At 36.2% G+C, this 16,596-nt stretch overlaps 1 protein-coding gene across 2 annotated transcripts in view; it reads left to right on the top strand.

Moving 5' to 3' along the window:
• The window catches only part of REV1 (REV1 DNA directed polymerase), a 56,189-nt gene that overhangs the window by 11,690 nt on the left and 27,903 nt on the right, over nucleotides 1–16,596 (top strand). For both annotated transcript variants that reach the window (XM_039548622.1, XM_039548632.1), the window contains exons 2-7: nucleotides 2,901–2,967; nucleotides 3,712–3,844; nucleotides 5,567–5,735; nucleotides 11,079–11,228; nucleotides 13,279–13,991; nucleotides 15,780–15,887. In XM_039548622.1, the coding sequence (XP_039404556.1) occupies nucleotides 2,911–2,967; nucleotides 3,712–3,844; nucleotides 5,567–5,735; nucleotides 11,079–11,228; nucleotides 13,279–13,991; nucleotides 15,780–15,887 (1,330 nt within the window). In that variant the 5' untranslated portion in view covers nucleotides 2,901–2,910. The remainder of the gene's footprint in view (nucleotides 1–2,900; nucleotides 2,968–3,711; nucleotides 3,845–5,566; nucleotides 5,736–11,078; nucleotides 11,229–13,278; nucleotides 13,992–15,779; nucleotides 15,888–16,596) is intronic.

Below are 16,596 nucleotides of genomic sequence, written 5' to 3'. Positions count from 1 at the left end.
GACTAGAGATCTTTCTTCCTCACCTTCCAGTGTCCTGAATAAAAAGGAAATGTGTTTCAAGATTTCAGAAAAGGTCACTCTTATGAAAGTAGTTCTTTGGTTTATCAACATTAAATATTTTAGTTTAAGCAGGAGGTTGTTGTATAGGGTCAGAGTTAACTACCTATCAAATCTTGTCTTCTGCGTGATTGGAGTTGTGATGATTTAGAGTATGCAATTTGTACAGTCTTTGGTTTTTTTCAGAGTAAGAGTTTATATTTTTATGAGGTTTTCTATTTGATAGTCTTAGAATCACAAAACAGCACAGATTGGAAGTGACCTCGAAAGAATATCTAGTCTAGCCTTTCATGGGTAGGGAAGCTTGCTTAAGGTTATCTGGCACCTTGTCCAATTGCAGCTTGAAAATCTCCAGAGATGAGGACTCTACCGTGTCCCTGCATTCCAGTCATTGATTGTTCTCACTCTAAAAAATATTTTTCTTATGTCAAGATTAAACTTCCTGGTTCAGCTCATATTCATTGCCTCTTGTGCTCTCCATGTGGCTCCTTACGAAGAGAGAGCCTCTAATTCTTTGTGTAGCCACCGTTTAAGACTTTGTCATTCTTTATTAAGAGGGAGAAAGAGTAATCATTAGTTAAAATTCTGGTGTCTCTTATGAGTCATACACTGGTATCTGTAGTATCTAAAAAAACTAGATTGACATTTTTATTAATGGTTTTTGTTTTTTCATGAACTCACACTTCTCTGTTTTTTCCAATAATTTCTTAGCCAGAAGTGATAGATGTGAATTACATTTGACTTCAGCTGATGGAAAAATACAAATTTTCCCTATGAAAGAAATCATCAAGCCATTTTCAGTGTATACTCTCCTCTGCAGGAAAAAAGTCAATTTTGTATTTTATGTGTTCATCTAGCTCATCTCCTCTCTTTTTCCTCAGTGCTCCTTAAAGAGTTCTGTGGTATCTGTTAGATACAGTCCAGACCACTAAAACTTAATTTCAGAAGGCCTGATGTCTTGGAAATAGGTCACTGGGTAAGAAATGCAGGTACCTAGAGAGAAAATACAGCAATCTGAGAAGGGGTTGCTTTGTTTTGGATGTTGGTTTAGAGCTCATCTCCTTGACATGTGATTGATCTTCATAACTGCACCTGCAATGACGTGTTTGTTGGTTGTGTATCAAGTAAGAGCAACTGTTAGAATAGAACCAGGTGCATCATGATCTTTCTGTGTTTGTAGGGGTCCTGAAGCATAAAACAGATGCTTGTCTTTTCAAGGTACCTGCTTTGACTGTAGTTCTGTGGTTGCCTGATTTGGCATATTTGCAGTAGTCCATGAAAATGATAGTACTTAGAAAAACTTCTGCTTCAGCTGTGTCTTATTTTGCAATCAAACCTGCCTGCAGTCCAAGGTGGCTTAACTGGGTATCAGAGTATGCCTGCTTGGTCCTCTAGGACAAAAGGGATTTAAGAGACGAAAGCTAGAACTCACTTTCAGCTAGGTTCATATGAAACAGAATGTTAATACAATAAATGAGGCAGTAGTGCACTGCCAGAACAGTGCAGTAGAAGGCCTGGAAAGGAGAATGACCAGAATGTGTTGTCATCTCCATCCACAACTGTATGTGCTTTTTGATAAGCTGAAGGCTGAGTGAAGTTTCTGTGCTCTTGTTACTGGTTAATGCTGTGAATAGTCCAGAGACTCAAAAGCAGGCAAGAATGGAGAAAAAAAACAGGTGACTTCCTTCTGTGTATTTACTGTAGTTTTGCGTGGTTTTTAGGGAGGATAAAGGAATAGAAATAAAGTGTTTAATGAAAGAGAAGACTTAAGACAGTCACTTTTTTTTAGTTTCAGAGTCTTGTCCTCATCCTTTGAGTTGATAGACCCAAAAGACTATTTTGTCTTTTTATTTAGGGAACTATTTTGGTTGGAAAGAGAGAGATGTAATAGCAGGCAGTGACCTCATGATCTTACTACATCATTAATCAATATTCTAAAATCAGTGTTGCAACAGCTATAGTAAATATGAATCACTTGGGTGCGGTGAACAGTTGGCCACAGTCCAAGCATTTATTTTCCTATCCAAGAGTTCTGTTCTAGCCAACTAATAGCTCATCTGGGGACATGGGTGTGTGCAGCTCATGGTCTAGGGATAAGTGTCTTGCATAAAGGAAAACTGCAATTTGGCTGGTTGGGTTTATTTTTTTTATTTATTAAGCAGTGCAAACAAACAAAAAGCCCCAAAGAATCAAATCACAAACCTAACTATAGATCATACTAGGTCACTTAAACAGCTGGCTTTTCTCTGACCATAAGATCACCTTTGGTTTTTTGCTTTGGTATGATATATTGCATTACAGCAACAAGTCCTTGGACGTTTTATAATCAGCTGTAAATCCATTGGTGAAATTAATCCAGTCTTTAATACCGGGAGGTGGTTGCCTGCATCACACCATGTCTATGGTATTATATAGGAAATAAAAGATTGTTCATGACCCGGACAATATTTTGCATGGATGTTAGCAGTTGTATTTAAGAAGCTTTTATTATTCCTCTTTTTTATAGGAGGTGTATGAAGAACAGAAAGAATTTAATAAATTATAATGGACAGTGAACATTGTACGGAGTTTTTTATGTTCAGGGTGAATAAAGCAAAATGTGCGTGTGTGGTTTTTGATACATAGCAGGAACCACAGTATGCATTACTACAAAACTGAGGAACCCAGGTTTTTATGCAGTTTTGCATTTCTAGATTGGCTGTGAAACTCAAATACTTCAGTGAAGTTGGTTGAAAAAATTAGTCTTTGTGATAATCTGTAAATGGCCTGGAGTGCCATCATTGAAATGCCACTGATGATAGTGCTAAACATTTAATTGATCAAGCATTGTTCTTCCTATGCAGAAGCTTCAGTATGAGGCGGGGTGGATGGCGGAAACGAGCTGCCGATGGCGATGGATGGGGAATATGGGTATGTTCAAAACTTAGTAGTTTTTTTTTTAAAGAGGTAAATAGCTCTGTGGTTAAAAAGGGGTTACAGTTTTGTGATACATGCTAAAGGGGTGCTATAAACCCTTTTACTTTTTTTGAAAACATATAATTAATGTTTTTAATTACCAGGTTTTGAAGTCTGTGTTCACAACAATCACTAAATTTTGTTATTAATAAGTGCAGACCCTTGAATAGCTTTAAATCACCATTTAAAAAATAAACTAAGTAATTTGAAAGCTATTTATGCTTGTCTCCACCACGTTCTGTAGTTGGACGAACAGTAACTGAGGCACCTAATTTACATAGATGTTTAGAATACTACTGTCTCATGTATATTTAAGAACTGAAGATACATGGAACCACATTGTTTTGTTAGGCAATGAGCCATCAATTTAGCACCCAAATTTGCATCATCCCATTCTTTCTTCTTTTTATTCTATAAGAATTTTTATATATATAGAATCGTTTCCTATAAGAAAAAAGAAATATGAAATAACTCCTGCCATGTTGGTAACAAGATGCAGTTATCTTGTAGATAAGAGTTTATGGTGGAGCATTTGCTGTTTTTCATTTGAAAAAAGAATGTCTTTTGTGTGTCAACCAAATTCAGTTTGGAGGAATGTTGCTTACCTTTCCAGTCTTAAAACTGACCAGTTTCTCTATGTAAACATTAGGAAATAAGACTGGCATCATGGGTTGTGTTTTGTTTTAATTTGAAAACTAGGGTGGGTATATGTCAGCAAAAGTTAAGAAACTGGAGGATCAGTTCCGGTCAGATTCAGCCATACAACAACAGAGGGATGGAACTTCATCAAGTATCTTTAGTGGAGTCGCCATCTACGTCAATGGCTTGACAGGTGAACCTTTATTTTTTTAAGGATCTGTTTTGTGTTGTTCTCATGTTTACCATCCTGAGTAGAGGTAACTGTAAAACACATGAATTTGCAACTAAGTAAATACATGACAATTACTGTATGTGTTTTTTATGTTCCATTGTTTTTAATGATTAAGGTTTTCAATAAAAAATCAGATTTACATTCCGAATATAAATATTGCTTTACTATATCATTTACATGAGATAACTTGTAGAAATAGGAGAAGATCTTTCCATATTTCTGTGATCTTATTATATGAAATGAAACCTTTTAATATCTTCCATCCTCCTACACTTACTAAAGTTTTAATTTCTCAAATTAGTGATGGTTAGATTGTATGCTTAAATTTATGTTTGGGAGAATACATCAAGGTTTCCTTGCTCAGAGTGGCATAATGTGTGAGACAGAACCTACTAATAGTGGAAGGAGGAACAAAAGAAGAGGTAAGACATTTATGCATTGTAGGGACCATCTGTGATGGGCTGATAGGGCATGTTAGCTGGAGTAAGGTTTTTTATTTACCATGCTTATGTTCATACGTCTATTTACTTCATAAAGCAGCTTAATAACCTTTTGGAAACTCCCCAGAAGCCTTTTTGAGGGATCTATGCCAGAAATGTTGTAATTATTATGTAACGGATCCATAGCACTTCTGTGAGATAGATTAGTGCTGGTTTAAGCACAGGGCTCAGACGGATTGGAAAAGGTAAGGTGGATATGTTAAACTATTAATACATCTGGATTGGTTTTTTAATGCAGGCACTTTCTTTAGTGAGAATCCAACATTTGTGTATTCTTCAAGCTGCTAGTCCCCAAACAGAGCTCTAGAAGATGGTTGTCCAAAAGGCTGGAGTAGGAAGGCTAACACTTGGAAAAAGTGTGTGCTATTTTTAGTTAGAAGTTAGAGGTATAATGGAGTGTTAGACGTATTTTGAGAGTTGACAGGAAGGAATTGTAACTGTATCCTTTAAAAATTTTTTTGTCCTTCTTGTATTGTTCAGATTTTTTTTGTAAAGTATCTTGTGCTAGATTCAGTATTCAGACATTGTGTTAGTGCTGATCCAAATCTTTTGGTGCCTGTGCGACACCACTGCAAGTGTTTTCCGAAGCTAACACTTTTTTCTGGTTTGTCCCCACCTCTGCTTGCAAAATAAGTACTCTTTTTAACACAATTGAGGAGATCAGAGAAGTTGTTAGCTTTTATGGTATTCTTTGTTCCTTCTCATGACTCACGAATAACCTGGTAAGGAAGGAATGAGTTAACTGCTTGTCGAGTTCTGTGCTGTTGCTAAACCCTTTTGATACTATTTTCTGTTGCTTCTGGGTATATACTATTCTCCCAAACTCTGGTGAAAAGATAAGCTAATTCTGTATTATGTTGATGTAAAGCGTTTTTTGATATAGTTTAACATTACATCTACTTGAGTATTTTTTTCCTGCCCTCCACCATACATATTGTGGGAAGATCCTCTATAACAAGTAGAATATTCACATTTCGAATCAAGTGTTTTCAAAAACAGTTTTGTGCATTTCTTGCAAAATGTTTTTCTGATTTGTTCTTTGAAGAACTTGTAAGTTTTTTTCAGGGATAAAGCAATGGTTTGCACTCTTTCTGATCATGGCATCATATTTATCAATTAAAGTTATTTTTCTTACTGTATTTGCTGACACTAAACAGGAATATTTCTGGTTTTAATTTTATAGATCCCTCAGCTGATGAATTAAGACGGCTGATGATGTTACATGGAGGCCAATACCATGTGTACTATTCCAGATCAAAAACAACTCACATTATTGCCACCAATCTTCCAAATGCCAAGATAAAAGAACTGAAAGGAGAAAAAGTAGTTCGGCCAGAGTGGATCATGGAAAGGTAAGTTTAGGTCTACTGAATTTGGAGATTTCTCCTTTTGGGGAAAAAAAGGCCATGAAAAATCTGGAGAGAAAAAAAAAATTAAAAGATTGCATTTTGAGATTATGATTTAGCTTAAATAAGTCATGGAACAGCTGAGTAGAAATACCACTGTTATATTGAAGATTTGCCTTCTCTAGGGATTGTTCCTTCTGAAACTTCACCAAGACCATTCAGAAAGTTTCAGGCATATTAGGAAACTGAACATTATTCTGTTACTTTCATTGAATATCTAACCAGTTGACCAGACTTCATCTCAGGATGATAAATAACTACTATGTGATTGTTTTTAAAATGCCTGCCTTGTGTATTGCATATATTTCGTGTCATCTGTATACAAAGAAAGATGTCAATTGAAAAGTGTTCTCATAAAATTGGAACTAATCCATCTAAACATCTATTGTGTTGTGACTTTGTAAGAAAATAATAAAAACAAAAGGGGGAAAAAAAAGTCCACATTTTATTTACAAAGAATTTATGTTCTTTGGTTTCTCCATGCCCTGGAATATACAGAATTCACTGAAATTGTTCTTAGGTCCTTGATAAAGACGATAGCCAAGCTCAGAGCAGTTAATGTGGCTTGCATTTATCTCTTCCATCATCCCTGTGTTTAAGCACTTGGAAAACTGATGGTAGGTGTGGTTTTATTTGAAAGATGTGACTTTTTTTTACTGGCACCATTAAATCTTGTTGTGATATTGACCAAGATGGAAAAAACAGTTTGTATACATTCAGTAGAGACCTGATGGAATCTGATGTATGAAATCTCTTAATTTTTTTCTTCTAATGTCTTGTGTTTGGGTTCTGCATCCTACTTCTGAAAGGTTATACTGTAGAATAAGTCAAAAGAACTGAGTATAGACAGATACATGAGTTTGAGCACAAAGAAATGGGGAATTCACTGTCTCAGCACAACAGGGTTCATATCAGAATCTACAGTAGAAGCTCATTTCACAACCACCTCTCTTTTCTTTCCCTTCTTCTTAACAATATTAAAGAATACTCAGTGATTAAATAATCCATCTCTGTATATGGAATACCAAATTACATTCTCAGTAGATCAGTTGCTGAAAATCAGTGTAGTAGATGTAGAGTCTCCAGTTTCCTAGAATTGGAAGGGACCTTAAAGATCATCTGGTTCCAACCTCCTTGCTATGGACTAGGTCACCTTCCACTGGACCAGGTTGCTCAAAGCCTCATCTGTCCGGGGATGGGGCATCCACAGCTTCTCTGAGCAACCTGTTCCAGTGCCTCACCATCCTCACAATAAAGACTTTTTTTCTAATACCTAATCAAAACCTACCCTCTTTCAGCTTCGAGTTATTCCTCCTTGTCCTGTCACTACGCACCCTTGTAAAAAGCCCCTGTCCCATTTTCTTGTAGGCAATATGATGGGTTTGTAATTTTTTCCGTTTGGTTAAGAATCTCCCCTAAAATGTTGCTGTCACAAACTGCTGGTAAAAGAGTGTTGTTAGATCTTTGGTCTTGTCACCCAAGGTTGCAAAATGAAGAAGTCGTTTGTCTGTGGACGTTTGATTTGTTTCTTATGTGCATATATTATGATTTAGTCCTTAATTACATGATCACATGCCATCTTTTTTCACTGTGGCACCTGCCACATTCTCTGCACAGAAAAGATTGAGTTCAGGTTGCAGACTGCTAGTACAGTGATTTGGCTTTTGCTTCTTGTCTCCATAACCCTGTTCCTTACTTTCCTGCATGTGACTCAAATTCTTTGCTGGTAATGAAATGAATAATTAATTCCTGTCTTTTATTGGTGCTTATCACCATCTGTCTTGCTTTCCAAAGATTAATGAACATAACATGGCACCATTACAATGGCTATTATTTTTTTTTTTTTTTTTTTTTTTTGAGAGCCACCAAAAATACATTAAAGTAAAACACCAGAAATGTTCATAATTTGGAATATGCCATGGAAACTATATAAGATCCTGTGGAGCTACTTGCATAAGGATCATAAGGCATATGTAGAACTTCATTGCTGCATTAAAAGGTTTGCATATTCTGAACTATGGTCTAAAGTCAGACTCTTATAAACCTGTTGTTAAACGCAAGTAGCTCTAGAATTTTGGTTTAATTAGCATCCCAAAGAGATCCTGTGTAACAGTAGTTGCAAAATCCAGTTTCCAGTGTAGTAGTGTGGTTGCTGTAGTGACAAAATCATTCTTTCTGCATGCCCCTTATTGTGTGTTTTTGCTGCCTCTCCATTTTTGCAATAAATGAAGAGGATTACAGGCAGGCCTCCTTCCTAAATCAATATTCCTTTATTTGAAAAATACACCACACCATTATGTAGCTTGGAAAGGTTGTTGTGCAGTGAAAGCCAAATTTAGGTGATCTGAGAGCTTGACTTCCAAATTTAAATATTCTTTTAACATTATTTGACATTTATAATAAAACCACTTTTCAGAGACTGAGGATAACTGCCATGAAGTACCAGTAGATTTTGTAGATTCCTTATTTTGATTTTCAAATTAGGTGAATATTTTTCCTAAAGAACTGTGTTAATCTAACACAAATGTGAGTAAAAAAGTTTAAAATAATTTTAAAAAAAAATCTTGGTCTGGTATGACACCTAGTTTTCTCATGAGGATTCTGAATGCAAAAGAGAGGATTAGGTATCATTTGCCATGACTGCAGTAGTGCTTTCGGCACAGTCCCCTGCTGCATTATTGAAGACGAGTTGGGGAGATATGAATTGGATAGTGGGCTGCTGGCTGAGGGAAGTACTGGCCCAGCTACCTTGGTCACCACAGTGGTCAGCAGTTCAGAGTCAAACTAGCAAATGGCCACAAGGGGCATTTCTGAAGGGGTCATACTGGGTCAGATGTTTAATGTCTTCACTAGTAACATGGACATTGGTGATGCAATGGACAGTAGCTTCAGTGAGTTTGTGGATGACTTAAAAGGGAACAGTTGATATACTGGAAAGCAGGGTTTCCCTTTAGAGAGCATCAACAAACTGTAGGAATGGGATGGCAGAAACTTAATGAAATGCAACAAAGCAAAATGCAGAGTCATGAGCATAAGACAGAATTAATTCCATGCAACCAGGCAGGCTAGGGACTCACTGGCTAGGAGACATGCTTGTAATCCACCAGGACCCTCAAGTCTTACCCTAAAAGGTAACCATGAAGCAGCAGTTGTGGCCTTGTGGAGATAAAGGCTAGCAGCATACTGGGTTGCATTAGCAAGACCACAGTCCAGATCAAGGCAAGTTATTCTTCCAATTGGTTCAACAGTTCTGAAGTTAAATCTGGAGTTGTGTGTCAGATTTTGGGCTTTTCAGTGAAAGAAATACTGATAACTGCAGTGAATTCGGAGGAGTACCACCAATATGAGCATGTGATATATAACTAGAGACTGAGGAATCTGGTTCTGTTCTGCTTGGAGAGAAGACTAGGAGCGGGGGTCTAATCGTTGTCTTTCATTACCTGTATGGAGGTTACGGGGGGCGTGGAGCCAGATTTTTTTCAAGATGTACAGCAAGACGACAAGAGGCAATAGTCACAAGTTGCAGTGAAGAAAAGTTTGACTATAAGAAAAAGATTTTTCGCAATAAAAGAGAGTAAGCAGTGAAACAGCTGCCTAGAGATGGTTGTGGAAATTCTGTCTTTGGAGATACTGAAAATTTGAGTGGACTTAATCCTCAGCAACCTGATCGGACTTCAAAGATAATGCTTTGATCAGTGCTTAGACTAGAGACCTCCAGAGGTCCTTTCCAACCTAATTTTTTTAGTGATTATGAATTCTGTGACGCAGGAAAGGTGGCATGGGGAAAGATGTTGAATGATGCATCTGAACTAGGATTCCTACTGCTGCATCTTAATACAGTTTGGAAAAAAGCAACTGTTTGTTGATCTAGTAATGCAACTAGTCCAGTAGCTAAAACCTTGAAGTTGTGAACAGGTTCTTAAATAAATGTGGGTTTGCTTAATCATCTTGAAATTGCAGCAATTACCCTGAAATATTACCAAGGTGGTTCTGTACCTAGGTTCACACAGTTTTATATGAAACAGTCTAATCAGGCATTGTAAAAACTTAGTTGCTGTGTCACCACTTGTTGTACAAGAAAGCTTTGGAACTCTCCCAGGTGTGTTTTTAACTGTTTGGCAATGTTTAATGCAAATTATGTTCCTTTATGAATTATATATATTCATGTATCAAACACTATTTAATTGATATGTTTTTGGGGCTGTTTTACTATCCCATTTCCTTAGAAACCTTACCAGGTATATGAATATGCTTAACTAGTTTTAATTTATCTAATTGGGAAATGTGATCTCCTGCTATATTCTTGCTAATTGCAGCCAGAAAGCTCCTAAGGGCTTTTGTTCTACTGTCCAGCTCCCTGGACAGTAGTACAGGTTCAAGCAAGAGAAAGCATCTGGGTGTTGAAGGAAAAACACTGAACTAAATTAGCTTTAAAATTTGACTCCAGTTCTATCCTCAAAACTAAATACTAATACTAACTTGCTTTGATATGGGAGAGCTTTCTCTGCTGGAAGAAGTCCCAGCATCTCTGACCCAGTGTTGAATATGAAGAATTGTATACAAAGAAGAGGTGAGGTATAGGCTTGAAAGGCTGTTACCTCTACTGCCAGCAACAGGTGTTGGGGTGGAGAGATGAAATCATCCTGTGGTATATTTTTGACATGATTTCACTTCTGAGTGTGTGGCTTCCCTAAGGAATTTAGCAGTTTCTCAAGTATAATTGCAGTTTCAGTGGAAGAAGTAAGAGAAGAGGTAGATGCATTGGAGCACAGTAGGACATAACTGGAATGATTGCTGTAGATACATATGGAAGGTCTGTTTGGAAATTATTCTTCTGTTTAGCTTGCCTCAGTGATTTTTTTACAAGAAGGGGTAATTAGCCTTGCAGAAGGGAAAAAGTAGTTAATTTTTAATAGTGAACCACATCTTAGCTGACCTCTTCCAAATTCTACCCTAATTTGTTCCATGTTGAAGAGCTCAGTTAGCATTTTTCAGGTAGAATAACCTGAAAAGTCACCAAGGGTTTTTTGACTGTTTTATTTAAATTAAATATTTGGGGTTTGTGTGTATCAGTTGGAAAGAGAAATGGATATAAACAACTGACCAACACATCTTTGCAAATATCTGTTGTTGTACGAGTCACCACATCACAAATTACTTTTCAGTTCAATCCAGTTAGAGAAAGGGGTTGTGGAAGGAACTACAAGTACATAATAGGGTTTGGAGTTTTTTTAGCATAGAAGGTTGGGATTTTTTTTTAATTTCTTTCCTTTTTTTTTTTTTTTTCAGCATTAAAGCTGGACGTCTCCTTTCACACATTCCATATCAGCTTTACACCAAGCAGTCAAGTGTTCAGAAAGGTCTCAACTTTAACAGCATATGCAAACCTGAAGATGCTGTGCCAGGTCCAAGCAATATCGCTAAAGATCTCAACAGGGTGTAAGTGTTTCTGGTTTTGTAATGCAGATGCTCATCATTCACCCATAATGGGTTTGCATTTGTAAATATGTAGCATTTTTGAAGTTAATTTCAGCAAGCTCTGAGGCGCTGAAATTTAAACGTAAAGTATAGCTGTATAAATACTTGAGGACAGAACTCAGTTACCTTGACTCCAAGCTTTGTCTCTCTCTAGTCTTTGGACCACAGTTTGCTTGATAATATTACCTAGGAGTCCTAGGATGTAATACATCTGTGTGGAAGCAACAGGCATGCATTAAAGGATTCTGACTGGTGATACTGAAAAGCAGGTCTTTATTTCAAAAATACAAAGCTGGTGACTACTTTTGCTAGAGGTGCCTAGGAATGAATATAAATGCATACTAGTTGTTAATCTCTTTCTTTAGCCTCTTAAAAAAAAAAGTCACAGCATACATTATGTATGCTAACACCAAGGTTTAAGTCACGCTTGAGAGAGAAGATGGATTAAAAAATGAAATTACAATATAAAAAAAATATCCTAAGAGACCTAAGACCTTGAGAAGAGACTTGAAGAGAAAGCACCAGTGAAACTTTTTAACTGGCAGAGGAATTGGAATTTGGAAAGAAACATTCCACTTGAACTCTTCTATAGATTTTTTTTAAAATAAGAAGATTCCTGCATCTTTTTCAGAAGTTTGTTTGTTTGTTCTTTATAGGCAAGAATAATATTAGAGAATTTTTTTAGGTTGGAAAAGATATCTGAATGTCATCTGGTTCAACACTACTACTCAAACGGGGCCAAGGATACTGTGCAAGATACTGTACTATCTGATCTGTACTGGTGATCTGAGTTCTTCCACAGTCTGCTGATTTTTGTAAAATCCAGACATGCATACTGCTGAGGAGGCATCACTACATGAGTGGGATTTGTCTACATTTAGGAAAAATAAAACCAGTCCCACAAAATTAATATCTTAAGCAGTATTTCATACTCATATTTTAAACAATGAGTGGTACAATCACCATCACCTCTTACTATTGCATTGTTAAAGATTTTTAAATAAGAAGAATATTCAGACTTCCCAAAATCTCAATGTAGTCTGGAAAACATGACTTCAAAAGCCTCCCTATCCACTAAGTATGTACCACTGAATATACCATTTTCAACCAACAGCTCTTCAAAAATACTTTGTTTACTGTAAGTTATGTTTGTGATAATCTTAACCAAATTGTTGTCATGCATAATTGGCTTTCTGGTTTCAGTGGCATACTGACTAGCTAATTATTTCCCACTTTTTTTTGTGTACTTAAATTGCTAGCTTTGGGAGTTGGGAGTGAGAGTTTGGTTTGTTTCAGTAGATCAATAATATGTAGAACTCTTGAAGACTTTGGTTTTAATTTCCAAAGTTAATTTTTTGAATGAAAGCTTTGTCTTTGTGCTAGCCCACTTGTGGCAATATATTTTGGTTTATATGCTTAAAAGCTGAAAAGTAGTTTGTTTGTGGTTTTTATCAAAGCTAAGTATACATTTGATTTTTAGAGCTTGAACAGATTTTTTCGTTGAGAAAAAATAAATCTAACACATTAATCTAAAATAATTTTCTAAAAAAGTAGTTCTCTGTGTATACTTTCTCTTTCCTTTTTGTTTGTTTGTAACTAGTTAAGGAAAACCACATCTCTTGATAAAAGGACGTCTCCTTCTGATGGTTTGCATATTCCTGCAACATTCATGCTGTCTATGACAGTACAGTTCTATTAACAAATAAATGATTATTCTCATTCAGTTGGAGACTGCCTACCAGGTTAAAGATCTTGGAAATAGCTTTTCTAATGTGAGCATGGTCACTCCCATGTAAACTCCTAGTTAATAATACATAGAATCTGTAAAATCTTTGGTATGGCTTTGTATTTGGTGCCATTGAGAGGATCTGGCTCAGAATTTGAGGTAATTGTCTTGAGAATGTAACTGAAGTATATATTGAGAACAATTAGGAAGAAAAAGCTTGAAATTACCTGTAAATGTGCCTTTATTTAGTAAAGATACGGTATTTAATTATTGTATCTGTTTCAGAAATCATATTAAAAAGTGTGAAATGGAAAATGAAATCATACCCAATGGAATAAGCAGCTGGAATGAAGAAGAGGAAGAAGAAAGTGACAATATTGGATTTACAGAGCTGGAGGAGATTTTTCCCATACGGAAACAAAATGGGATTCAGTCTCATAAAGACAGCACTGCCCTTTTTAATGGACACGCTCACACTTCTACCAGTGCCTTAAAGACACAGGATTGCTTGGTGCCCTCCGGCAACGGTGTTGCAGGCAGGTTCTCTCCAGGCCCTGTGCAGGAGGAGGGGAAGACTGACAAAGGCATGGTTGACTTTAGAGACTGCACAGTGCAGCAGTTGCAGCAAAGCAACAAAAATACAGACTTTTTGTGGAGTCCACACAGGACTACGAGTAACTCATCCTCATCTTCATTTTTGCACAATAATGCTAAAATAAATGGTGCTCACCACTCAACTGTTCAGGGGCCTTCAAGCACAAAAAGCACTTCTGTACCTGCTCCTAGCAAGGCAGCTTCCTTACCTGTGTCCAAACCTTCAGATTGTAGTTTTATTTCTGACTTTTATTCACGTTCAAGACTGCATCATATATCAACATGGAAGTGTGAATTGACAGAGTTTGTCAACAGCCTGCAGAGAAAAAACAGCGGTGTCTTTCCAGGAAGGGAAAAATTAAAAAAATGGAAAGCAGGCAGGTCTGCACTTAAAACTGACACAGGTAGATACTTGTTTAAGAAGGTTTATGTTAAGAAGATGCCTTATATCTTTGTACATTAAATGTCCAAATGAGGCTACATAGTTTAGTATTGAATATTCATATTATAGTCAGACTATCTGGAAAAACTTGATGACTGATGCAGTGAACACTAATGGATGCAACTGCTTTTGGCTTTGTTTGGGTTTTTTTTTACTTAAAATGTTACTTAATGTGATACTCTGGTCTATATTCAATTCCTCGTTGTAGAAATAGTATTCCTGACTTTACCAAGATATATGGATTGATAAGGGAGAAAAGTACTATGTATATCTAAATACACAAGTCTGTAGTTGCTGTGTGAAAATCCACAGGGGAAAAAAGGAGAAGAAAAAATCATACTGTTCAGCATGAGCATTTAAAAGATGAGTAACATTTGGATGCGAGTTAAAATCTAAATCTTTTTTGTTAGTAAGAGTTCTACATAGCTCTGAGTCTGTTAAAGTGGGTAGTAGTGTCATACGAGACTTTTGAACCTGGCTTGAAGAGAAAATACTTATGTTGTTGCATCAAGGGCCAAAGTGAAAAAAATGTATAATTCATGAGAGTCAAAGTGTCACAGATAAAATATTTTGCATCTTTAGAATCTCTGGTTTACAGTCTCATTAAATTAAAAGGTTAGCTCTGTACCATTAAAGAGATTCTGACTCCTGTGCTGTAAAATTATTCACTTGTAATCATAAAATATGCTTGATGAGAAATTGCCACATCAAAAAAATTGTTAGGTAATAAATTAACTGATTCTGTGTTTGTGTTAGGAAACACCAGTTATCAAATGTGTTAGCTTATGAACTACTTAATGTGTATTTTTTAAAATCAAAATGTGGTATAAGCTAATATATTTTTATTTTCTCTTTGATTTGGCCTAGCGTATTCCAGTAGTTAATGCCTATGATTCAGTTGGCAAGTAGCAGCTCCTTAACTTGATCGCTTGGTTTGTAAATATGCCCATTATAAGACAGTCCTTATTTTTCAAAGAATGAGTTCAAATTGTAAATTATAAAACCAAGAGTATATTTTTCTGATTACTTAGTAATTAACTCAGATGTTAAGTGGAACAGTTCACTTGATGTATTGAAGTATTTTTTCACTGTTACACTTTATGCATTGTTCAAATTAATTTCTTTTTTTGATTGCCACCTTTGGTAGGTCAGCAACATAGACATGCAGACTTGAACTTCTAGAAAGTATTTGTAGTGTTTGAGGCATGTGTGTTTTTCAGTGAGGAGTTGTCTTGCTCATCTTTGCTGAATGTTTGCATGCATGTAAGTACAGCAATGACAAAATCCAGTTGCATGGGATTTTTAAAACTAATTATGGTGTGTTTCATGAAGCATAATGGTAGTTCTTAGTGGAGCTAAACTTAACATTTTTATCTTTTGAAACAGTCTTCTGATCGATGAACGAAAAGGATAAAATTCTGTTCCTGATTCAGTGTTAATGTAGTGAAATTAAGATCCAGTGCCAACAACATGCATTAATCTCCTTGGATTCGGAGAACTTGTTAGGTAGAAGGTGTTAATCATGAGAAAATAAAAAATAGAAACTCTGAAGTTAATTCATTGTTCAGGCTGTTTGTCTGCTGCTTATGTTTGCATTTCTCAGAGTAAATACCTTCTTGATGAGAGGAACCAAAATACTTATGGTTTAGAGGTGGTAAAAACTTGATAATAGACCTTGATGACTACTGTGAGTAGTACCAAAGTGTATAAATTAGGGTTCAAGTTTTCTATTGATGTATCTTCATACTAGGTAATGTGTCTGTTGCGAGCTCAGCCAAGCCACAGAGCTGTATAATGCACGTGGATATGGATTGCTTCTTTGTGTCTGTGGCTATCCGAAATAGACCAGATCTCAAAGGTCAGTATTTAAGTCTGTATGTTACAGTTTACTCAGTTAAGCCTTTTAAAAACCAGACTTACACAATTATAAAATTAATTTGGTATATCAGTCTTTCTTCTTGCATCTTCAGTAGTTAGACCGTGCAACTTTCATATTCCTGTTTAGTTTCTCAGAATCCAAAAGCAAGTGGAAGAGAGAACTGGAATTCTTCTTGCTATCCCCTTTCAGTATTTAAAGTAAGAAGAGAGAAGTAAAATCTGTAGTAACTATTCTCTGTGTCATTGTACATAATCTTACTGAGATTTTACTCTACCATATTAGAAATCAAAAATCAAATTTTGGTTGTACTAAAAGTGGGGTTTGGGCACTGTCTGTTAAAAAAAAAAAAGAAAAGAAAATGGGATATTCTAATAATCCTTCTGTTTAAGAAGCTTTGTTTAACTAGAAAAGTGGAAAGGTCAAGGCTGAGAATTAATTGTCTCTGCCTGATGCATATTTTTCAAGAGAAATTTGCTGCTTCTTCCTTCCTCTCTAAGCTCTTACACACGAAATATTGTAAGACCTGGAGGATTCAGGAACAATTCAGCTGGCATTTAGAAGTCTGAGTTGAGTGATCATCCTTAAGACATAGGAGAGTTAGCAGAGCACCTTAGCAAACTTTGGTGGGTTTGTTTTTTACAAGCGTACCATTCAGAAATGGAGATCCTAGTTCTGTGCAAACACTGAA

This window comes from Corvus cornix, chromosome 1 (assembly GCF_000738735.6).
Source record: "Corvus cornix cornix isolate S_Up_H32 chromosome 1, ASM73873v5, whole genome shotgun sequence".
In the NCBI taxonomy this organism is placed as follows: domain Eukaryota; kingdom Metazoa; phylum Chordata; class Aves; order Passeriformes; family Corvidae; genus Corvus; species Corvus cornix.
Note: the sequence above shows the minus strand (reverse complement) of the source record. Positions and strands in the feature narration are given on the sequence as shown.